The following is a 23101-nucleotide window of genomic DNA, read 5'->3' as shown; positions in this document are numbered from 1 at the left end:
ACCCATTGGCCACCTCAAGTCCCAAGACTTTCTCCCAGGGCTGGGTCAGTCTGAGGGGATGAAGCCCCATATTCCAGGCCCTGGGATACCCCATTCCTGAGACCCCACTTCCCCAAAGGACCTGGCCATTCACCTTGACTTCCTAAGCCTGGCTTCTAATGGAGTTAAACCCTGAATAAGCCACCTCCCCACCTCCTCAGGGGCCTAGTAACTTGCCTCTTTCCTAAGGGGGGTAGTGGTGTTGGGGGTGGGGGTGACATTTGGCAGTAAAAGGCGAGTAGGGAGAGGAATGTCACACCAGGACCCAATACTCAAGTTTCCACAGTCTTTATTTTCCTTGTGCCCTGTTGCCTATATACATGCTGCAACTTACGCGGTGGGCTAAAACGGAGGACAGGGCATTCATTACTCCCTTTACACGCAGAGCCACCAGACACTTCTTCACACGGGGAGGCAGAGGAGATTTAATGGGAGGGTGTCTACCTTTCTCAGCTGAGGTCCCCAGACCCTGACTGGCTGAACTACCTCAGAGTATCTCCCTAATGCTTTTCAAATATTGCAAAAAAATTAAAAAGACCATTCCCAACACCTGTCCCATCCCCTCCAATACCCCAAAGGCAATCAACTAATGGCAAAAAAAAAAAAAAAAAAAAATCAAACAAAATAGGTTATGGTTCCTTTATTTACAAGTCTTTTGAACACCATCCCTGTATGAAGCGTACATTCAAATATTTTTAGCAGTGAGTGAGTTTAACCGTGGAACACTGTAAACAGATAGAGCCTTTAAATATTCTCTTCATCATCTTTTTCCCCCCTCTACATTGCATCTTTTAAAATTCACTTTGGTTCTTGCAGGGAAATATATATATATAATATAATATTTATCTTTTAAAATAATTCCAAATCACTCTTGAGCTCTTGGAAGGTCACCGAAAGCTTCCAAGCTCAGTTCTGGGGTGGCGAAGGGCAGAGTGCGGCGTGGAAACTGGGTGTTTGGGGGACTCAAGCCCCTCATAGCTGGGGACTGCTGGCCAGGCCCACCGCTTCACTGAGCAAATCCAAGCTTGAATTAAGTGTGGCATAGACTTTGCCAAATTGCCGCACTCCACAGGCATTTCCTGCAGGGATCCGGGGGCCAGCGGCCTGGGTGCAGCCTCTGGGCTTTTTGATGTCTTCCACCTCAGGGAATGGTCTGCTCTGCCACCAGGCTTTAGGCCCAAAGTGGCAGGCCAGACGAAGACCCTCGTCGGTAGGAAAAACTAGGTGGGTTGCAGAAGGCAGTCGACTGCTAGAAGCTCGGGACTAGGACAGTTCGGTGAGTGGCTAGGAAGAGTGGAGAGCCAGTGATGCCACCTGGGATGGTAGATTAGTTTTCCCCTCAAGGATCAACAGCTCTCTCCCACCTTGCATCGACCTCTTAATCCAGTCATTTTTCACATTAGCTTTGGAAAGCAGCCCCGATCCAGACATCTAGGAATCCTCCCCTTTCCTTCTGCTCCTTTTCCCAAACTGAATTGGGTATGGCGATCTTGACACAGGGGTCCTAGAGGTGACCAGGCTTCATGTGGAGGGTCCTGGGTTGGGATCATTTTCCCTGGGGGGCCAGGAAGGGGGCCCAGTCCCTGATGGAGACCACACCCAGCCCATAGCTCTAGCAGTCTTCAAAGGTGAACCACCAGAGGCCCTAAACCATTCATTCTCGTTGATGCACAACTCTCTGAATCATTAGAAATCTTAACCACCACCGGGCAGCCTCCTTCCAGGCTGTCTCCATGTATTGCCTTTCCTCTCTTGCACATCTCCTTTCTTGAAAAGTCACCATGTGCCTTGACCTTGTCAAGGGCAAAATCTGCATATAATCTCCTGTGTATGAAGCCCCCCACCCAGGTCCTGCTGGCTGGAGCCTTTAGAGAAGCGGATTGGCCGAGTAGTACTGTAAACGGTCTCTGTTAATTTTTTTTTCCTTCATTCTTCTGTTCTGAAACCAGATTTTGACCTGACGGTCGGTGAGGTTGAGCATGCGGGATAGTTGCAGGCGTTTCTCTTTGTTGATGTACACACTGAAGAAGAACTCGCGCTCTAGCTCCCGGATCTGGTACTTGGTGTAGGGGCAGCGCTTCTTTCGGGTTCGTTGGCCACCTGTGAAGGCCGAAAGAGGCAGGGAGTGAGCCAGGTGTGACGGTTGCAATCCATCCCAGAGCCCCAAGTGAAGGGAAAGGGCTGGCCTCAGGGAATGGAAGCCCTGCCTCAAGCCCAAGCAAGGTCCCCCGACTAGGTCCCTGCCTTCAGGCTCTTACTGCCGGCTGGGGGAGAGGCTGCGGGAGGAGGCTCAGCTCCGGATAAAAGCCAGCTCCCTAGATAGGCCCCCAGGGAAGCTGCTTACTCTGCTCCGGAGCAGAAAGGAGGGTTCCTCACTGCAACAGGCGAGTTAGTGCCGCGGAAACCGCTTTCAAAGCAGCGAGTGGGGGTTGCTGGCTGCCTCCAGCCCGGCCAGACTAAACAAACAGCCGCCCGCGACCATTTCACCTTCCAGCACCTGGGCGGCCGAGTCCCGAGGCAGTAAAGGCGGCCCCAGCCCCAGACTTTACCGGCTTCGGCGGGACTCGGCCCTCGTTAACATCTGGGGGCAGCTGCCGGGTCTTTGTCAGCCTAAGTCCTGGTCATCAGCTCCTGCCTCCCCGGCCAGCCCCCTGGCTTCCGCGGGGTGGGGAGCGGGTGGCGGAAGCCCCCTACCCCGGGCCTTCCCTAAGGACCAAGGCCACCCAGCCATCCTGGTGCTCTGGCAGGGCTGGGGTGCTGTCCCCGATAGGCTGGAGGACAGAGGGGTTTCCCAGAGCTGCGGGCAGGCTCGATTTGCACCCCTTTCAATAAAACGCCACCAGAAGTAAAGAAAAAACCCGCTTTTGACAGATTGAATAACAATTGTAACATGCAGTCGGACAGAAGGCAGCACACGTAATTGCCACTGCGCCCAAGGAAAATGGCTTCCTTTGGACAAAAAGGCCAACTTTGGGTTAATTTGTTTCTTTTAATATATTGCTCGAGCTAAGCGGGCTATTTTATCTGTTAAACACGCTCCTAGAGCCATCGTTAAACAGCAATGCCTTTGAATCCCGGCCGGGACTGGAGTCCCGGCGCAACACATGGCTTTTATAAAAATCTCCGGATTACCTCGCTATCAAAGGCTCCCGAACCCTTGCAGGGAGAATTTACAGGCGCCCACCTCCGGCTCCCCAGCCCCAAGCTGGCCCCGAGCGGGGTCGAGCTGCTGGGCTTGGGAGCCGAGAAGGGAAAAAAAGGGGAAAAGGGAGGTTTTTTGTTTTTTTGGGTTTTTTTTTGTAGGCATGCCTTGGCCGGTGGGTATTTCACGGCCAATTTCAGCACTCGCCACGTGATCCCGCCTTTTATAACAAAGTTTTGTTGGGGGGAAACCTAAAGGCCCTTCATAAACCTTATATGCTTATAAAACAGCATATAAAAATTTAACAGCGGTGCTGCGCTAGATTTCCAACTCCCCTTTCATAAAGCGCAGGGCGCGCTGCCTTTTATACGTACTGGAGCCGCCGGCCTTGTCCTCAGTGTGGCCGGAAGACGACTCGGGGCTGCTGCTGCTCTCGGGGCGCCGCCGCCGCTCCTTTTCCTCCGCCGCCGCCGCCGCCTCCCGGCAGCCGCCGGCGCCGCTGTCCGAACTTGAAGTTGCCGGCGTGCCCGTGGCCGCTGCCGCCGCCGCCGCCGCCGCCGCGGAGGTCGCCGCGGCCGCCGGGGGCCCCTTCTCGGCGCTCTTGTCCCCGGGGTAGTCGGAGGAGGCGAGGTTTTCCGGGGTGCCGTAGGCCGTCTCGAAAAACTGGTCGAAAGCCTGCGGCAGGACGCCGTTCCTGCCCACGGTGCTATAGAAATTGGACGAGACGGCGGGGGTGGGGTGGTGGTAGACGTTGGCCGAGCTCTTGGCCAGAACGTCGCCAGGCACGCCGGCCGCGCTGGGCGCCTGCAGGCAGTCTCTGTGCACGAGCTCCTCCGCGGAGTAGCAGTGGGCCAGATTGCCGCGGGGGTGCCATTTAGTGGCGGGCTCAATGGCGTATTCTCTGAAGGTCACTTCGCGCACGGGTTGGACCTGGGGCAGGTTGGAAGAGTAGGAGTATGTCATTGGGCGCGAAGACGGGGTCTGGGGTAGAAAAGAAGGGAGGCTGGAGAAATCTGGACCCGAGACGTAGTAAGTACAACTTGGCAAATACATGTTAGAGGAGCAGGGACCACGCTCATCAAAATCCATCATTGGGCTACCTTGGGCTCTCCGCAGTAGCCGAGCTTAACATGATTCTCCACTGCAGCTGCCTCTTTGAAGCGGATCCGTGAAGTAGAAATTTGGAGACGTAAGCTGACGTGGAAATCTATCCCCATCCTTAGCAGGGAGGTGCTGGTCATGTGACCCGATGTTGAAATTGACAAGCTGCGAGCGAGTCCGGTCTTTTTTTTTTTTTTCCCCTTTCCTTTTTTCCCCCCCTCCCTCCCCGGCTTCCTTTCTTTGTAGCCACCTCAGGGGAAGCAACAGATCGTCACTCGGTGTTCTCACCGAAAGCACGTAATCGCCGGTGTAACTCATGTTGGCTGGGGGGCCTCCCGGCGCGCGGCGAGGCTGGGTGCTACCCCGTGCCAATTGCTTGAGCTCAGCTGCACGGTGCTGGCCCTTGAGTGCGCCGAGGGCGGTGAGAGAGCTCAACTGCCACCCACCTCTCCCTGGGTGAGGGATGCCACAGGCTGGGGGTGGCCGGGTGGGAGCTCGTCGCTGCGTGGCCCGTGCGTGGTCTTGGAATCTATCCGCCAGGAGGCTCGCGTTCGCACCTCCTTCTGCGCTGTCCCCCTCCCACAGGCTTGCTCTGGAAACCACCTCTGCCTCCGATCCTGGCTGGACCCCCTTCGGGGCCAGGGTTCGCAGCCGTGGATGTGACTGCCTCGTGGCTTGCCCGATTTGCACGGTGACTTGATTACACGCTCGCATTCATGGTCACTTCCGAAGCGCTTTAGTGCCTTCCGTCCCTAAACCGCCAACAACCAGGGCGGCTTCCCCCGCGGTTTGTCAGGGATCCGCAGGTCCCGGAAGGGCCTTCGTCTCACCCGGGATCCACCTCCCTTTCATTCTCCCTGCCGGCCTCCTCACCCCCACGCCCTGCCCTTGAAGAAACCCGCTCCTTCTCGCTGTCTGCCGGGGTTCGGAGGGACTCAACAGAGCCAGAGACGCGGGGGCTGCGCCGCTGCGCACTGATCCGCCCTCCGGGTCTTCCGGAGCTGAGGACTCGGGAAACCATGCGGTTGAGGCGAGCCTTGGGCGGCTTCACAGGCGCTGACATCCGAGGAGACTACTCCTGGGTATGCTGCACCTTTCCGGAGCCCACATCTGAGCTCCAGAGGTGCAGGGAGAGTTGGGGGCAATGAGCAGGGGGCGAGGGCCCGGGAGCCGTGGCTGAGAAAGAGGTAACGCGCCTCCTTTCCTCTGCAAAGCTTGAGGGCCAGGGATGTGCAGGGCAGAAACTCAAAAGGACCGAGGCCTTTCCTGCAACTCATCCCACGGAAGGGACACAATGCCAAAGAAAAGAGATGTCCTTCCGAAACTCCCAGCACCTTGGATGAAAAGAACGCTTTGAAAAGGCTAGGTCTGAACTAAAGATACAGAGGTCATGGCGGCTAGGATGAGTCTAGGTTTCTTGGGAAGAGGAAAGACAGAAACTTGAGATGGTGAAAACTGCTTGCCATCCTTCAGGACTGAATGAACAATATTCGGGAGAAGCAGAAGAGGAGGGCATAGAGCAGCCAGGCAGGGCCAAGAGCTGGGAGGGGCCCAGCTCTGAGGCCTCCCCACATCTATCTTCTTGGAAAGAACTGGATGCCGCTGAAGGAAAGTTGAAAAATGAAAAAGGATAACCTTTTCCCTTTCCGCATCCAGGAAATAGCTGAAGGTATTTATATATCTTGGGGAGATTTAGAGTATAAATTCTAAGATCTTTGGTATTTAAGTGTCAACATCGATTTATTTATTTATTGCTGAGCTGACTGTAACTGACTCAATAACAAATCTAATCATGTATTGCACTGGAAAAGAAATTTCTCATTATGTATTTTCTCCAAATGATGGCCACCATTGCATTTGAATACCCGCTGTAAATATCAATAATATCAGGTAATTACTCTGTAGTGGAGTAAACTAATTTATTAGCATTCATGTTTATGTGGCTCCTACCCCTCTCCTTTACAGGGGTTGCGTATCACAAATCAAACTACTGGGACACATTGGTTTAATGAACTCTTTATTCAGGATTTGCTGCAAGAACTTCCATGCCCCTTGAATCCCTGAGAGCTGAACTTAAAATTATTTGTGCATCTTCAGCTTGACATATTTGTCCACAGTGGCTTGTGCAGAGGGCAGTATCGGTGTGAGTGAGAAGCTCTGGTGGGAAAGAAGGTTGTTTGGGAAGGGTAGCTTGAGACCTCCTAAAGCCGGGAATCACAGTTGCAGGATTGCCCTGCAGCAAAAAAAAAAAAAAAAACTTCTATTTCCATCGGTGACCAACAAGGCAAAATATTTATTTCTCTACAGCATTTCTTTCTTGAAGACTGAATATAAAAGGGAGAAGGAGAGGTTTTCAAACAGCAGTGTTTAAGTCATTCCCAGGCTGATTTTGGCTCTTTCCAACTCTCTCCCAGCAGCCCACCCAGTCCCCGCCACCCCGACCCTCGAACAAAAGGAATGCTTGAGGGGTTTCAGTGACTTTGCCATAACAAAGGCGCCACCACTGCGGGGCTTGCCCCGCCCCTGGGTGAAGGCAAACAAATTCTTGCACTTGTATTAGGGCTTTTAAGACTATAATTGAGCCCGGGGGCGTCTAGGAGAACCGAAAACAGTTCTAGACAGACCTGGGGTTTTATAGCAGTGTTGGCAGTCAACTTCAGCTTGTGCCTGAGCAGACCGGCTGCGGTGGCCCGCCAGCGGGGGACGCCAGGCTATCAACCCTGGCTGCAAGCCCCTCTCCCAATTAGATCAGTTTTCCCCTTGATGCCAGGGAGGGCGGGGGGGGGGGGTCATCGCAGAAAAGTCGGTATAGGGACTTTCTCTTCCACAGAACCAGTGCCTCCCACTTTCTTGAGAGCCGAGCTGAGAGGGTGCTGGTCAGTCTGGATCCCATGGGTGTCTGCAGGAGACAATGGCGAATTCCCGAGGACAGGCAGGGGGTAGGGAAGGTGCTCTGGGAGCCGCTGGCAGAACTGAAACGGGGTGCAGGTAGGGTCTTGCAGCCTGGAAGGGGGCAAGTGGGGGCGCTGCTGTGAAGATAGTTGAGAATTAAAGCTTTTGATGCCAGAAGAAGGGAAACTGCCTGGAGCGGTGAATGCTTTTTAGTTCTGCAGCAGGGACAGGAGAGGGTGCTCAGAACCCCAATGCTGTCCACGGTTCCCAGCTTTGCCTGCTTCTGCCCCTCTGGCCTGGAATATACTCATGCTGTGAATGTTTTTTTGGGGGGAGGTGTTCGGAGGTGGGCGCAGCTCTGAGGATCAGACCAAACCTTGGGGAGGCAGAGCTTTGGGTCCTTGGTTTTAACTTTGCTCTGAGCCTAATTGACTCTTCCACTTTGCAGGAGGCCCAACAGCCAAGTTGAGCCCACCCGGCTCGAGAGAACACCCGATGGGGTATAAGTCCGCCCTGGAAGGCCAAGTGCGAGTTGTTTTTTTTTTTTTTTTTTTTTTTTTGAGGAGTCCAAGATGGGCACGGCTGTGACATTGGCCCTGGAGACTGATTTCCCACGAGCTGTTCTTTCTCAGAAGCTCCACAGTGCAGGACACTCTTCAGCGTGTATTTCCTTTTATCGTCAACCCGGAGCCCCACGGCAGCTAATGTGAGAGGCCGAAAATGTTTTGGAGGAAGAAAAACAAAGGCAGGAAGTGGCGGCAGCCTGACGGTGCGTGTGTGTCTGCGGAGAAGGGAGGGAGTCATTTCAATCTCTTCTTGTTTTTCCAAACTTCAAGGTCTAGGCAGCCCTAGCAGGGCCGGCCCGTCACTCCCAGTGCAGCATTTGGAGATGGCCACCGGACAGGAGAAGGCTGGCGCCCGAGCCAGCCTCGTCAGGCGGAAACAGCTAACGAGGCACTTTGCTCAGCAGAGCAGACCAAGTCTTTCCAAACTTCATTTGATTTGGCCCTAAAAGTCAGGGATTGGGGGATTCTGCAACGCCTCCCAGACCTTCCTCGGCAGGCGGGCTGAGTGCGTGCCTTGCTGGGGATTCTTGAGCTCTGCACTCCACTCCACGCCTCTTCCCAGGCGGGATATGGGAATAAAGTGTGTCCAGGTGCATCTAGCACTGCCGCCTCCCCTTCTTCTTGCAGCCAAGGGGCCTGGGAAGCAGCTGGGTAGCCTTGGCATGGTCAGTGCGCACCAGGGCAAAGTGAGCCTTTTCACCGGAGTTATCCTGTGTGTGCATGTGTGTTGGGGGGGTGGGCAGAGAATCATTTCCAGCATAGTCATTCAAGGGAGATGAGCAGAAAGGACCATCACTTGATAGGCAGCCTAACTGTTCACTCCAAGGGAGGATAGAACTGGGGGGCAGGGAGTGCCTCCAGACTCTGGGCCTCTCATCCCTAACTGATCATGCTCCTACGTTGCCTTCTCTCTTTGGGGCTGATTTGGACTCTGGCAGTGGCTCATTGTCCCTGAATCTGAGAATGCAAAGTCTCAGCACCTGCACTGGCAGCCCCTCAGACTGCTCAGTGCATAACCCTTAAAATGAATGCCAACAGCAGACTGCCCGCTCACTCCATTTCCTCTCTAACCATCGTCTGTTTCTATCTCTCTGCGGCTCCTGCTTGCCAGTCACCTGCCCTGCCCCTTTCCAGCCAAGTCTCCCTTTCTGTGGCCTCTAGCCTCTTCTGATACTTCCCCTATGCTGAGCCAGAGCTGAGGTGCCACTGGAGGGCACTCGGTTCAGAAAACACAGGTTCTCTGGAAGCTGGTTAGGTTCCTGACTCTTCTCCCAGTTCAGGCCTCCACCAGCGGTCTGAATTGGACCTCTCACCTCCTTCTTCTGAACATTCTATTCCAAGGCCCTACCAGGCTCTTTTTCTCTCCCTTCCTCTCTCATCAACAGTCCCTTCTTCTCTTCTTGGAACTCAGCTCCTGATTTTCTAGGCCTGGCAATCTTGGATGGCAGCTGGCCTGGGAGGGGGCAAGGCCCACCTGACAGACCAAAATTCACTCCCAAAGATCTCTGGTTGTTTGTGGATCACATAAGGTACCTTTTTTTTTTTTTTTTAGTTCTGACCTGAGCCCCTACTGTCCTCTGTTCCCAAATGTCACACCTGTTTCTAGAAAACCATAGCAATGACTGTGGCAACCCTTGCACACTGCACACAGGTGCAAGAGCCAGCTGGAGGACCCAGGATGAAAATGGCTATCAAGCCCTTCACAGGGTTGGAGGCCAGGTCCCCATTTGAGGGCTTTCTGTGTCCAAGTGGGAAATACCCTGGAGGCACATCTGTCTTCCTTGGTAAAACCCAGGAGATCTCCTAGAATTTGTTCTTCAGAAATGGTCTATTGGCAGATCATGGCCAACTTATCACATTTCAAGACACCCTCTAGAGGAGACACTGAGGCTTCAATAAAATATCAAGAGACCTCCTTCTATCACTATGGATGCGGGGGTTAATTTATCTCCTTGGCTGGGAGAGGCACCTGTTCCCCCCTCCCCCAAGCTCTTCGTCCCTTCCCTAAAGCACAGGAACAGGTAATGCCTTGAACTTGAACTTACAGTTGACTCTTTTCTGACTCACAGTTTAAATCTCCAAGGTCCTTAAACATCTGAAGAAGTCCACATCCTTCCCGTGGCTACTGAGGCATCAGGTTTAGCAGAGGGTCTCAGACAACCAAGCAATCTGGTTACTATTTAGTTTAGTGTGTCCCAAAGTGATGGGAGAAAGAGGGTTACTTCCTTTGAGAAGAACTATTTTTATTTTTATTGTTGTGCACTCATTAAAGATTTTTTTCCCCTACTGAGTGGGAACAGATGAGGGGGTGGGGGCTGAAGGGCAAAGCCCTGGTTCTCAGTGTCGGCCTTCCATTCTCCCTGCAACTTCGCCCCAAACGGGGTTTCCCCAGCCAAGTGTATCTGTAATAAAGAGGACAAAAGGCAGAGGGCAGCCCAACCCAAAGGCCAGCTCTGGTCCTGGGGTGGGGGTGGGAGCGTGTCTTAGTCTTGATCGCTGTGGCTCACAGGAAGCTCCTATACCCCAAGCTTCAGCTACCACTGAGGGAAGTTCCCCCAGGCTCCTCTGGTTCTACTCAGCCTGAATCCATGGCTCATATTCCAGGCTGGAGAAGAGCTAGCCCCTGCCTCCTCAAACTCTGCCCTAGGAGTCTCCCCCAAGGGCCCTAATACTCAGTTCTGTGATGGTACCTATTCACAGACAATCCTTCTGCCTACTGTCCCCTGAAGACCCTGCTCCACACATGCAGCCCTAGGGATAAAGCCCTGCTTTTCTATATGCTGTGAAAAAAAGACAAAATCAGTCATTTACAAGGCCTCTTTGATTCATCTGGAGCAATAAGCTCAGAGGAGGACCAGATTTAAGTGACTGACCACTAGGCCTGAAGTCATGACCTGCTGCAAGCAGGCAATGGACAGAGGGAAGGGACCCCCACCCTCCTCAGCACAGTGAAGGGATTGTGGGGGGTCGGGCTGGGAGTCAGAGAGTTTTACCTTTGGCAGAGTGCACCTCACTTCGTGGCCCATATTTTAGGCAGGAGAAGAAGCACATGCAAGTTCTCACCAAAGGCCTGCCATGTACTGAGGGGGCAGATCTGGCCTCAGGGGCCTCAGGAGAGGCTCCCAGCAGGCTCCTTGCTACCCCATCCTATTCTCCGCCCACCGGGCCTGGTGGCCCCTGCCAGGTTCCCTGTCTCTCGCAGAGGTCAGAACTCAGATCCAGCCGCATCCACTCTACTGAGCTTGCAGGTTTTGCCTCTCACCCCGGCTAGGCCTCCGCGGGCTCAGTTCTTCGGGACTCGACGGGAACAGAGCCTGGGCCACCTCTGGCTGTGCGAACTCCGCTTCAATATGGCTGGAGGCGAAGGAGTTGATCACCAGGAAAGTGCTACCTCCAGTCCGCGATCTCCGGTTATCAGAACCCGCTTGCAGCCGGCCGGTTGCGTGTCCTGTGCCTTCTCGCGGCGACCGGCCCTGGCCGTGGAGACGGCGATGGCGCGAGAGGAGAGCGCTCTCTAAGCTGACAGGAGGGGGGTTCTGAGGTTTCCAACCTCTCCCACCCAATAGCAGCCCAGACACCCACGCATGCCCCTCAACCCGGTTTCCCCCTCCATTTTGTGCATTGTCCTCAGATCCGCAGCCAGAACAAAGCCCCCAGCAGTGGTCTCTCCATCGCCTTCGCGAGCTCTTGTCCCTATCTCCCGTGAGCCAAAAGGCTCGGAGCTTAAGTCGAGCGGTCTAAGTCCAACCCCCTCCACCGCCTCCCACCCCAGCGCCCTCTTCTCTCCCTTAGCCCCAGCCGCCCTCAGCCAGAGCCAGGGTACTACTCTGCATGCCAGTCGGACCCCTGCCCGTGCCAACCTCCCATGCGCCCCGTCCTGGCCTCGGACTGCGGGCGGCCCCGGACCTACAGCCGAGTCCAGCGCGGCCGAGGCACCCGGCGCAGTGAGGCCGAGCCTGCTTTCCGGCCCCGGGGCGGGAGACCCGAATTAGGCCGCCTGGGTCCGCAACCTGCCCGGCCGGCTCTGGGTTCCCTCGGATCCCACCCCACCCATCAGGCCGGGGCTCAGAAAGCGGAAGTATTTGGTGGAGAAAAACACGGTTTCTTTTAAGCCCGTCTCAGAACCCCTTTTAGAGCAAATGCTCCTGTCAAGTTTTATTTCCCGTTGCAAACCACCTTCCACGCTGCCAAGAATTAAGACCGGGAGAGATTAAATACCCGATTATTCTCGTGGGGAGTTAGGGGCGGGAGCGGAGAAGAGGGACCCGCACCAAGACTTTCGTTGGACTCGGTTTGTCCGCATCAAATAACGCCCAGCGAGACCCGCGAAGGCCCGCGCGGGCGGCGGTGACGTCAGCCTGCAGCTGCGGGGCGCCGCGCGGGACTGGGGGGCCTGGGCCTTGACCTCGGCTAGCGTCCCGATGCACGCCCCCTCCGGCCACTGGCCGTCTGGGAGAGGCAGGCTCTCTAAAGCTTTGCGCCTCCATTTTGAGGAGAGTGTTCCTAGCGACGCGCGGAGAATTCTGAGCCTTCTCGGCCCACGAGGGGCGCGGCATCGGGTGGCTTCCCGGGTCCGCTGCGGCGCCTCTCCCGCGCGTCCTCGGTCCCTGAGGGGTAGGGGGCGGCCCCCGCGCCACTGCGCGACTGCTCGCCAAGGTTCGCACATCCCCAAGGCCTCGCCGTGATGACCGCTTCCCGGTAGATCCAGCTCTTCGGCGGCGCGACGGAGCCAGGCAGAAATGAAATCAACTGTGGCGAGGCCTTGGCTGCTTCCACGGAGTTTTTCTGTGCCAGCCTTTTTTTTTTTCCCCTTCCCTTGAAAATCAAATTAAAAATAGCAAACACCTTTCAGACATTGGTCGGGCGCTAGGTAGATGCGCTAGGATTGAAGCAGCCGATCAGTAAGTGGGTATTTTCATAAAGAATGAAGCCGGCTGTTATTTACACGGCGGCCTGGCGGATGAAAACTTAATTATTTTGTGCGTGTCCTAAACCGAAGCATAAATCTCCCCAGGCCTCTTGGATAACGCTACATCTCTGCTTATGAAAAATGGGATGTGAGCAACTTGCTGCACATTTCTCTGATTCTCCAGGTCTTGGGCTGCTGACACGCATTCGATCAACTTTAAAAGAATGCGCATAAATCAGCGAGCCCCTAGCGTCTCCTCCATAGAAGTTCGCAAATCCGGAAGGGCGCCTCTGAACCCACCCGGTCTGGGGCTTAGCAGTCCCGGGCAGGCTCCGTCTCCGCTACAAAAGAAACTCGGGAATTCGCAGACGGGAGCGAGAACCCGCACCCTCACCAAACCCTCCAAACACACTCAGCAGGATGTAATCCGCACATATATTATACGGTGAAATCTGTCATTAGCTACCCGCACACATATGTTATCATCCTCAGCTGAATTTCGCTGCCTCGCGAAGTTTCAAGAAAATATCTCAAATAGGTTGAATTTTTAAAAAGAATAATTCTCACCCTTTCTTGAAAATTTTAGTTTTCTGTTAAAAAAAGAAAACCAGTTTAAATAGATGGCTTAAGCTCTGTATCAGGCATAAATAGTAGTGAAAAGCAAAGTGGCACTTTACAATCATCCACTTAAAATACCTTAATAAATTTGACAGTATTAAGAGCAGATGGAAAGAGTAGTTTTTTTTAAGTCCCATATTTACAATTTTAAAAAATGGTAACATGACAGTCCATTACAGGATTAAAAATCATTGTTAATTTGATAGATGGAAATGGTGTGTAGCTGTTTCCATATTATAATTTCTTACTCTGAAAGGGTATCCCTTTTGGGGAAAAGAAATATACTTGAATCAGGGATTCAACAACACTATCCCAGTGTCTGGCATTATTATTCCTATATGGTGGCTGGCATCCTCCTGGATGTCTATTTTCTAAAGGTTTAGATTAATTGCTATTTGGGTATTAGGGAACCATCACACTCCATGCTTACTTCAGGTTATCTGGTAGATCCATGATAATTTTAAGTAAAAGGTAAAATCAACATTATCAATAACTGTTTCAGAAAAGAGAGAAAGAGAAAAACAACCTCTGAAATATCTTCTGTCATTAATTTCAAAAACTGAAGGGAGAAAAAAAAAAAAACTACTTTACCCAGAGTTCCTGCAGTGGCGATGGCTTGTGAAAAGGGTGGTATTCCTGCTGCAGAGCTGCTGTTGGCCTTCTTCCTAGGCCTGAGGCTCAGAATATTTCTTACATCTAAAGAAAAATATCCCCCATCAACAGAAGAGTCCCCTTTGGAGCTGTTCGTAAACACACAGTTTGATCCAGCTTTGAGGGGATTTTCCACTACTTTAAACATTTTGGGAGAAAGTTGTTACTTTGGCTTGGTGGCAGCTCGTTTAGAAACGGAGTGCTGTAGAACAAGATGTGGGGAGGTTGATTTGAAGCACCATTTTCATTTGTTTCCACAAGTGGAGTGAAAATCCTCAGGGCAGCAAAACTAGATTGCACTTCACAAGACCATTCCATGTGTACGTTTCAAGACCATGCTGTTTTTAGACAGCTTTAGAGATTCTTTCTATAATTCTCCATCTATAAAGGAGTTCTAAGTCTTCAGGTTGGAGAGGTTTCTGTCGGCGTCAGCCAACTTTGTTATCAACTGATATTATTTTCCATAAAATGATGAATAAGATTACTCAGTTCACAATTACTTTTGTCTTAACATAAAGATAAAATTCACCTCATCTCAAAATTTTGCATCCTAAAGATCTTGGTTCCACCAACATTTCAATGCATATATGCGCAGCATAGCATGTTTTTGACAAAAACATCACCTTATGTGTATATTAAATATAGAAACATACATATGTATTAGTTATGAGTCTACATACAGCATCCAATGTGTCATTAGGGGTCAATAAGTAGTAAATATGATTGTTATTGTCAGTATAGTTTTGATGGTGGTTGTTAATATTAAATGTATATATTTCTTCCATAAATCAAATGGCAGCTTAGAAAACATCAGTATAAGATTGCACACCACCCAGGCACAGCACTCGACGCGGAGCTATCCAGGATAACTCTCCTTCTGCATCCATATTATGGTCATTTTATAGATATGAGATCTTTAAGCTCTCCATACTGACCTCTTAAGAGGTGAGTTTCTTTGAATTTCTGAAATGTAACTCTAGAGCTCTAGAGTTAGCAAGGCATCTAAAACTTTTTATTTACCGTATAGATCCCTTACAGCTCTAGTTAGGATGGTAGACCACCTTGGAGGGTGAGGGCCAAGAAAGAAAGGTTATTTAAGAACACCTCTTAGACTGTAACAAAAATGTACAGCTTTAAAGCAGATCTGCAGAAATCTGATGCAGGGGAAGCTGCTATGAATACAAATCAAACTCGGCCATTAAAGAAAAGGAGCAAAACTTCATCATATAAGGTACATTTTGGACCTCAACACTCAAATCACCTTAAATTACACCATCTTGGGTCATCAGTAATTAGCGATACTCTATCTGTACAGATTCTACAAATATATATACAAGCACACACAAGCAGTAATATGCAAATGTATACATGTATACACATATGATATATATTCACATATATACAGGCACATGTATAACTTACATATATTCAAATTTGCTCCATCTGGTGCCAAAGAAATGAGTACCAAATCTCTAAAACAAGGAGTCAAGGAGGTAAGACCTTTTGATTCCCTTGAAGCTGAAGAATTACAAGGAAGCTTGTCAACGCGAGGTGGCGCCCTTGATCTACTAATCCAGCTGAGGCCAATTCATGAGCTGTCAAAAGTCAAGGTCACAAATTGTCTTTTTTCATCAAGGTCAAGGTTTAAGGCCTTTCCTAGTCCTGTCATTTCAACAAATATCAAAACCTGCCCTTTCAGATACATGCAGACCCAACAGCAGATTTTAAAATACGACAGCCTGGGCATCACTGATACTAAACAACTGGTTTTCATTTTCCACAGGGAGCCTGGGAATTTATACTATCTCCTCCTCCTTTCTTTTCTCTTCTTTTCAGAATACCTGAAACTTTAACCTTCTTAAAGCACTTATCTAAATTTTTAGGATTTTAGTTGTGAGGGATTTCTCCCTTTGCTTAAAAAATTTGTAGCAAAAAAAAAGCTGAATAATAATAGAAAAGAATGGTCCTTGGTTTGTATAGGACAAACCACCGGCTCCTTTTCTTTCTGTGAAGTGCATGTTTAGCATAGGAAAATAATGACTATTTCCTTCAGATTTTAATGACAGTGTCTATTTTATTAACATAATTAATACCACTATATCAACTATCTACAGGTCTAAGGCTTTTTTAAACTATTATTTTTAGTAGAAATATTTGAAAAGCAGGTGCACAAATACATTTTCACAGTGTGCTGAATGTCTTTATTTACAAGATAGCATTTTATAGTGAATATGAACAAAATGAATGTGCTGGTTGAAATAACTGCTTGATTAAAAATGTGCTGTGAAGATGAACCCCTAAACTTTCTAATGCAGTCTCATAACACAAACAAACAAGGAAAAAATACTTAACAGATCAAACATATAGAATGTAAACATCTAAATGTTTTAGGGGAATGGATTTCCATTTTGAGTTTTCTAAAAATAAAAAAAAAATTATTTCTCTAGCCAATGTTTGTAAATATTGGGAAATATCAATTTACGTGAAACATTAATTGTATTCAAACCAAAGGCCACCATGTTAGGGTGGGACCTCTCAGAAGATCTGACATAAAGTGAATTCTGTGAATTATCTGATGCTTTAAATATTTTTAAATGTATCAAATCCTTTGAAAAGTAGATTATATTGGGGCAGAAAATATTGTCCAAATGTCACAAAAAAGAACTTGTCATAAGCAATTAAAAATTATTATCAGAAGGACATTCCCAACCCGGGGTTCTCCTATGGCCTCAAAGGCTCACTCCGATGGTTGTATTTACTCCCAAGACAAACGATCCTCGATCCTCAGAAGAACTTTCTCTCCCTTTGCCCCTTCATAGTAAATAGTCCAAGATCATTATTTCAGTACCTTCTTCTCCTTTCCTTTCTAAATCTATACATGACGTGTTTTGCAGAATATACAACAATGGTAGGAATTTCACTAAGATTTACCTGAGCAGTCACTTAACATGCAAAGGGGATGGTAATGGTGACCCAGAAGACAAGCAGATGTTTACAACAGCCTCTTGCATTTGTAACCAACTTTCCGATCATTGATCATTATCACATAACATAGTGTCCTAAAATACAACGGTCACATAAATACTTACAAGATTTCAGTAAAAGGGTAAACTTATCTGAAATTGCGTATTTGGGGGGCTGATGTTTGACTCTAGAGTTTGTCATTTAATGGTCTGTCGGAGTTGGCGGGAGAACTGGCAGTCTTTACCATTTCTTTAAGTTTTAAAAGAGTTGTAGATTCCACAGGAGAAAGAGATCCCCCTTAGAAAAGCAAAATGCCAGTGTCTCTCTTTCTCTTTCCCATTCTTCAATTATTATTAGCATTATAACCATTATCTGAGCAAAGCAACGAGTTCTGAAGCATTTCTTCAAGTTGCCCTTTAGCTCCACTTTTAATCCATTAACTAGTGGTCTTGAGTTTGTTGATAACTTTTTTCTCTTTGACCCTCCTGTTCTGGAACCAGATTGTAACCTGTCGCTCCGAGAGATTCGTCGTGGCTGATATCCGCCTCCGTTTGTCCTTGGTAATGAATTTGTTTGTAGCGTATTCCCGTTCGAGTTCTTTTAATTGGACTTTGGTGTAAGGGACACGCTTCTTTCTCCCCCGCCTGTAGGAGCTGGCGTCTGAAGGATGCGAGACCACGTCTGGAAGATAGGGAAGAAGGCAAGTTAAAGAGGGATCGGATCCAGGCCAGGACACAGGCGACAGCTTTCTCTGAGCCACCGCCTTGCAGTGCCTGGCTGCCTTTTGCCACCGCTGTACAATCCAGCCCTTCTGCCAAAACCTGGAGGGTCAGTGGGGAGGATGGGAAGTTCTGCACTGAAATGAAATCGCCGAAATCCAATTACTATCCCAGCCTGGGCCACTCTGCCCGCACAGCGGCGGGGCTTCGCTTGATCTCCTGGCCCAGCGGCTCAAATCTTAGCCTCCAGGCTCAGGGGACAACACTTCCATTCCTGATTCCTTTCTATGTCGCCAAAGCCCCAACACTTGATGCTTCTACACTGAAGACATTTTTGAGAGAATGAATACGGGCAATTTGATAAACCATTTCCAGGTCAATTTCCCATCCTTAAAGTCCATGTCAGGGGCTGGCGAGGGCGGAGCGCAGAGGGCGAAGGAAGCCAGCGAGGGTCCGCACGAGCTTCTTCCCAGCCATCCCTCACCCAGGGAGAGCCAGGACCAGCCCAACTCCAGGGCAGTGAGGGTAGAGCCAGCCTGCCAGGGTCGGGCTCCCAGGGGTGCAGCACCACTAGGACAGGCCAGGGAGAGAGCAGAGGGGCACGAGGGTGACCCAGGAGCGAGCGGAGGAGAAGCTGGGGCGGAACCGGAGGACCGGGGCTGAGAAGGGGGCGCCATTTACCGGGCAGAGTGGACTTCCAGAGGTGGGGAGGCTGCGCCTGCTCTTTGGGGCAGTACATTTGGCCGTTCCAGCCGTTGGGCAGCGCCCAGGGCTGGTAGCTTTCCATGGGAAGACCCAGGGGCTCGTGGCGCGACTCGCCGGGGCCCCCGAGGCCCGGCACCACCGGCATATCCAGGTAGCCAGGCACGGGCTGGTGGTGGTGGTAAGGCCCGGGTGCGTAGCCCTGGTGGTAGAAGGCGAACTCCTTAGCGCGGGAGCTGAACTCCTCGGCCGCGGGGCCGGCGGTGTCCATGTACTTGTCCGCGAAGGCAGCGGCGGCGGCGGCCGAGGCGGGCTGCGCGCACGACTTGATGGCGTTGGGGTGCGGGCCCATGCGCGCGCAAGGATAGTAGCCGCTGCCGAAATAGCCGTAGGGCAGCGCTGCGGGCCCCGACGAGCTCTGCGCCGCCGCCGAGCAGGGACTGCACTGCTTGGCGGCCTCGGCGCCTGCTGGGCCCGCGGGGCCCGGTCCTCCTGAGGACGACGCCGCCGCCGCAGCTGCTGCAGCGGCGGCGGCGGCGGCAGCGGCGGCGGCGGCCGACGGGGGCGCCTCCCCGGGCGCGCTGCTGTAGGCGGCCGCGGCGCCGGGCGCCAGGGGCGCCGGGTGCGCCATCAGGTTGCGGCACTGGTTGGCCGCGGCCGCCGCCGCCGCCGCGGCCGCCGCCGCCACCGAGAAGTTGCCCCCCGCGGCCGCAGCCGCCGGGTGGGGGAAGCCCCCGCCCCCGGCCCCAGCAGCCGCCGCCGCTGCCGCCGCCGCCGCCGCCGCCGCCGCCCCTTCCATGTTCTTGTTGAGCTCGTCGGCCACCAGGCCGCCGCCGTTGTCGTAGAGAAACATGACGGTGGGCTCGATCCAGCGGGGGTGGAGGAGCACGGAGGCTGTCATAGCATGAGCCGCATGGAGAAGACCCCAGTGGCGCTGTTTTAAAAAGCCCCCAAGAAGTGAAGAGCGCGCGGCGCGGGGCCGGGGCCCGAGCGAGGGGGGCGGATCGCGCCCCGCGGGGTCGCGCCAGGCGGCCGCCCATTGGCCCGGCCCCCCCTTCCTCCCGCTCCGCCCACGGCGTATGCAAAGCGGGCGGCTCCAAGCCCGGCTCTGCCCTGTACACTCGCCGTCCCCACCGCCGCCCGCGCCGTCCTCAGCGCCAGCGCCCGCAGCGCGGCCGCGCACCATTCACCCAGGGGAGAGGCGGGGGGTGCGGTAGGGTGGGGGCGAAGGACATGGCGGGCGGGGAGGGGAGGCAACGGCGACCTCCTCGCAGTTCGCTTTCCCTTCCCGTCTCCCAATGGGGCTCGGAGCGGCGTACGGCGGGGAGGGGACAGGGCGAGATGTTGGGTGACGACCTGAGGCGGTGGGGACAGGTCAGGTAAATCTGCGGGCATCTGGGGACGGTAAAGTATCGCGCCGTAGACCAGGCTGGGTGTTTCCTGGGGCCTCTGGCGCCGTTTTCTTTACAGGTATCCGCACCCCTTTCTGCGGCGAGACGCCTGCACCAACAGTTGCGCTTTCGGCTGTCGGCTTCGACAGCTTCGCGATTTGGCTCTTTCCGGGGAGCCGTGGTGGGGCATTTGCGGATGCGCCTGGCTCATGAGTCCCAGGACATTACACTGGAAAGCTCGGACTGCATGTAGAAGCTTTCTCCCCTTCTCTGTCCACAGTGTTGGTGGGCAATCTCCTAGACTCGCCCTTAGGCCCATAGGCTCAGGACGACCCATCACAATCACACACGGACATAAGCGCATACACAGCCAAGTGTACTTTGGTGCCACACTCACACGTTTATATGCAGACTTTGTTCCTCACTTTGTCCCAGTAGCAACTCTTCTTCCTCCAGAAGCTTTGAGATGGAGAGACCGATTTCTGAGCATCGTTTTTCAGTGCTCCCTTGTCTCCAACCAGGCTGGCCTGTCTTGGAAGGAGTTTAAGAGGAACAGGCCCCAGCTGGGTGCTGAGTTGGGACTCTCTCCTGGGGTTTAATGAGGCTTCACAGAGCCTGGGCCGGAGCTGATTCTCCAGGCACCTGGGCATTCTCTATCACACTCTGTTTTGGGACAAGAGAAAGAGACTCTTTGGGGCCATTTCACATCTCCCTCCCCAGCTTCCCCAGGTAGTACTGGGGAAGAGCACAGACTCCAGCCGGCAGAGAGGATGCCTGGCCCTCCTCTGTACATGAACCAGCTGAAGAAGCCTTTTGCCCTCTGTGCCTGGGAAATGCAGCCCTTTCCTGAGAGCACAGTGGGGTGTTGATGCTGGAAGAGCCAAGCGGCTGCCACATTTCGGTGAGAAATTCTGGGGTCCTGTGCCTTTGGGATCATATACTTCCATCTCCGATTGTGAATGTTGTGAGTTGCTCAGATACCCAGAAAGGGGACTTGCGTTCAAAGTGAAAGTGGGTGCATTGTATCGGGACATGAGGGTTGGGAAGAGTGCTGGACTCCCATCCCAGGCAGACTGGTGAGCAGCCAGGCTTGGACCTGCCTCCTGTTTCAGCTTGCAGACTCAGTCCTAAGCTCAAGGCACTGTGAACATCCCCACCCCAGTGCGCTCTCTAAAGTTTCTGGTCTTCCTGAAGTGTCCGAACCAAGGAGGCTGAGCTCCGGCTTTTATCCACCCTGATCCCCGGTTTGTCCGGACCAATGTAAGTGTTGCCCAATAAAACCTTCTATGACCCCCACTCCCTACCATACACATAGCCAGTGTGCCCTTTCCCTCCTGCCTTTTTAGTAGCTCCGGGTAAATATTGATTTGCCCCCAGTTTACCTCTTCCCTGACTTGGCCATTTGCAGCCTAAAGAACCAGCCCCTGTAGGGACTTGATTTTTGTGTTACTTTCCGGCCCGTTCACCCCCCTTCCTTCCTCCAAGTGGCATTGTAAAACTCATGATGACAAAGAGACAGGGTAGGGTTTGAGGCCCCAGTTCCCAAGGACTTGAGGGCTGTTTTACATACAGGTCAGACACGGCTGGAGGCCAAGGTCAAGTTGAAAGTTGCAGTCTAGCCATGGTGAGAACTGCCCTGCAAGCCTGGAGACTCCGTACGCTTCTCAAGGAATACCGCCCACCTCCCCTCACTCCTGATTCCTTTTTCCTTTAGAATTCCTCCTGTTTCTGGTTCCGTTTGGTTACCCAGGTTTGTTTTTGTTTTTGTTTTACTGCCTTCTCGGAGTTTTGGGGGCAGTGTTTACAGACTCTTCTTCTCTGCCTCCGCCCTGCTCTTGGCCCGAGCTTCGTGCCTCTTCTGTTTTCTAGCCAGACCCGGAAAAACGAAAACACTGCTCCGAGAGCCCCCACCAGCTGGCGCCTGTGCCAGCTCACCTCTGGTCATGGCATGGCGCAGCTGCCTGCCGGTGCACACCGCGGCCAAGGCCAGCTCCACATTCTTCCCTCATTCTCCCCAATTCGCCGGAGACCAAGCCCTGAATGCAGAGGAAGGGCCCCAGCTCCACAGACTGCCAAAGCCAACTGGGTCCCTCCTCACCAAAAATGGTGAGATAAGATTTCATTTTGTCTGCTGAGGAGCCCCAAGCAGGTTTGTCTGGGAGGGACGGCACCGAGGGGAAGACTTTGGGTTGCATCTCGAATTAGGTTTTGCTACCCAAGCTTGGTGACCCCGCTAAGGAAGGGCTTCAGGCAGGCCTGAATTATTTATTGCGCTTTGAGGTGGATCTTTAGTGATCAGGTTATGGGGATATTTTTTTTTTCTAAATATCTGTATCAACTTTTGAAAACTCTTGAGATGTGATTACTTACAGGGAGGCAGCCTGCCTGTTTCCTTCTTGTCTTAGATCTCAATCTACATGAAGTGATTTTTCTACCAGACAACTTAGTGATGTCCTGGCATGCCTTCACTGTTTTTAAAAGTCTGCAGGTCCCGTTAGATATTGAGTTATATCTAGTGGAGATGGTTTACAGAATTTGGATTAACTCTGTGAATAATTTTGGTTTTCCAGAATTTCTTCTTACTTTGAAGAAAACCTCTTTCTCTCCCTCTTCTTGTCCATTGCTGAGGGACCTAAGAGATGCATTATAAGTTCCCAGTATTGTTTCTTAGCCTCTTAGTCCTCCAGGCAGCCACTAAACCAGCTTGCTGGAAAAGGAAAGGTCGGAGGGCAGTGAAGAACTGGAGAGCCTTCTGGGAAGCAAGCACAGACTCTTTCCAATGGCAAGGTCAAGACTCCCTTGCCTGCCCAGCTCTTGGGCCAGACCCTCTGAACTGTCCCTCTGCTTTTTTTTGGGGGGGGGGGCATCTACCAGGCTCAGAAATTCCTGTGGGATTGCGGGGAGATGCCTCAACTTGAATCATGGCAATGACAGTTTTTATCTTCAGACCCTTTGTAGGCTAGGCTGGGAAGCCATGGCACCCATTGGGTTCTGTAAACAGCAGATTCATGGCCCATTGAGCAAGAGGGTGGCAGAGTGGAGGTGGGTTTTGCCCCGTGTTCCCTGCTTTCCTTTAGAGGGGCCCTCAGCGGGCAGCAATGGCAAGATCAGAGGCCAGCAGCTTTTGTTCCAGAAGTTGCCAGATCCTTTCTCTTACCAGCCCCTTGGCAGACATGGCTTCAGACCTTCTAGGGCAGGCTGGGGTGCCCTGAGGGGTTTTGGTTGCTCTGGAGCCGAAGAAAAATACCCTGGCTGGGTGTTATTTTGGGGGAGGTGTGATGGGGGGGACTCACTGCCAGCCTGGCCATGAAGCCCTGGGTTCCCAGGGTTGGAAGAGAAGAGGACAAAGGGAAACCCAGGTTTTAATCGAGTTTGATTTTCACTAGCAAATGAAATTTACCTGCTCT

General features: G+C 52.1%; 2 protein-coding genes and 2 long non-coding RNA genes across 4 annotated transcripts; 1 reads left to right on the top strand and 3 right to left on the bottom strand.

Moving 5' to 3' along the window:
* Nucleotides 1-664: 664 nt before the first annotated feature.
* Nucleotides 665-4477, bottom strand: HOXA11 (homeobox A11). Its single transcript, XM_010804332.4, has 2 exons — nt 3556-4477; nt 665-2139 (listed from the first exon to the last, which is right to left on the bottom strand). Exons 1-2 carry the CDS (start codon nt 4271-4273, stop codon nt 1907-1909), a joined length of 951 nt encoding a protein of 316 aa, XP_010802634.1. The 5' UTR covers nt 4274-4477; the 3' UTR covers nt 665-1906.
* Nucleotides 4478-6286: 1809 nt separating this feature from the next.
* LOC112446395 (uncharacterized) lies at nt 6287-11553 on the bottom strand. The gene is made up of 2 exons (XR_003034371.2): nt 11003-11553; nt 6287-6515 (listed from the first exon to the last, which is right to left on the bottom strand). It is a non-coding gene; the product is annotated as an uncharacterized lncRNA (long non-coding RNA).
* LOC104972110 (uncharacterized) lies at nt 7077-8339 on the top strand. Its single transcript, XR_009494242.1, has 2 exons — nt 7077-7270; nt 7623-8339. It is a non-coding gene; the product is annotated as an uncharacterized lncRNA (long non-coding RNA).
* A 305-nt stretch (nt 11554-11858) lies between the features above and the next one.
* On the bottom strand, nt 11859-19463 carry HOXA13 (homeobox A13). The gene is made up of 2 exons (XM_024991094.2): nt 18283-19463; nt 11859-17563 (listed from the first exon to the last, which is right to left on the bottom strand). The coding sequence occupies exons 1-2, from the start codon at nt 19202-19204 to the stop codon at nt 17319-17321; spliced, it is 1167 nt and encodes a 388-aa protein (XP_024846862.1). The 5' UTR covers nt 19205-19463; the 3' UTR covers nt 11859-17318.
* Between the last annotated feature and the right edge of the window lie 3638 nt (nt 19464-23101).

This window comes from Bos taurus, chromosome 4 (assembly GCF_002263795.3).
Source record: "Bos taurus isolate L1 Dominette 01449 registration number 42190680 breed Hereford chromosome 4, ARS-UCD2.0, whole genome shotgun sequence".
NCBI classification, from domain to species: domain Eukaryota; kingdom Metazoa; phylum Chordata; class Mammalia; order Artiodactyla; family Bovidae; genus Bos; species Bos taurus.
This window is presented reverse-complemented; position numbering and strand designations above follow the sequence as displayed.

What these genes read in the sequence shown, in the direction of transcription:
- HOXA13 (XM_024991094.2), bottom strand. Translation starts at nt 19,204, where the DNA reads ATGACAGCCTCCGTGCTCCTCCACCCCCGCTGGATCGAGCCCACCGTC. An exon ending in CTGGAAGTCCACTCTGCCCG is followed by an intron (nt 17,564 to 18,282) that starts GTAAATGGCGCC and finishes CCTATCTTCCAG; the next exon opens with ACGTGGTCTCGCATCCTTCA.
- HOXA11 (XM_010804332.4), bottom strand. Translation starts at nt 4,273, where the DNA reads ATGATGGATTTTGATGAGCGTGGTCCCTGCTCCTCTAACATGTATTTG. An exon ending in GGACAAGGCCGGCGGCTCCA is followed by an intron (nt 2,140 to 3,555) that starts GTACGTATAAAA and finishes CGGCCTTCACAG; the next exon opens with GTGGCCAACGAACCCGAAAG.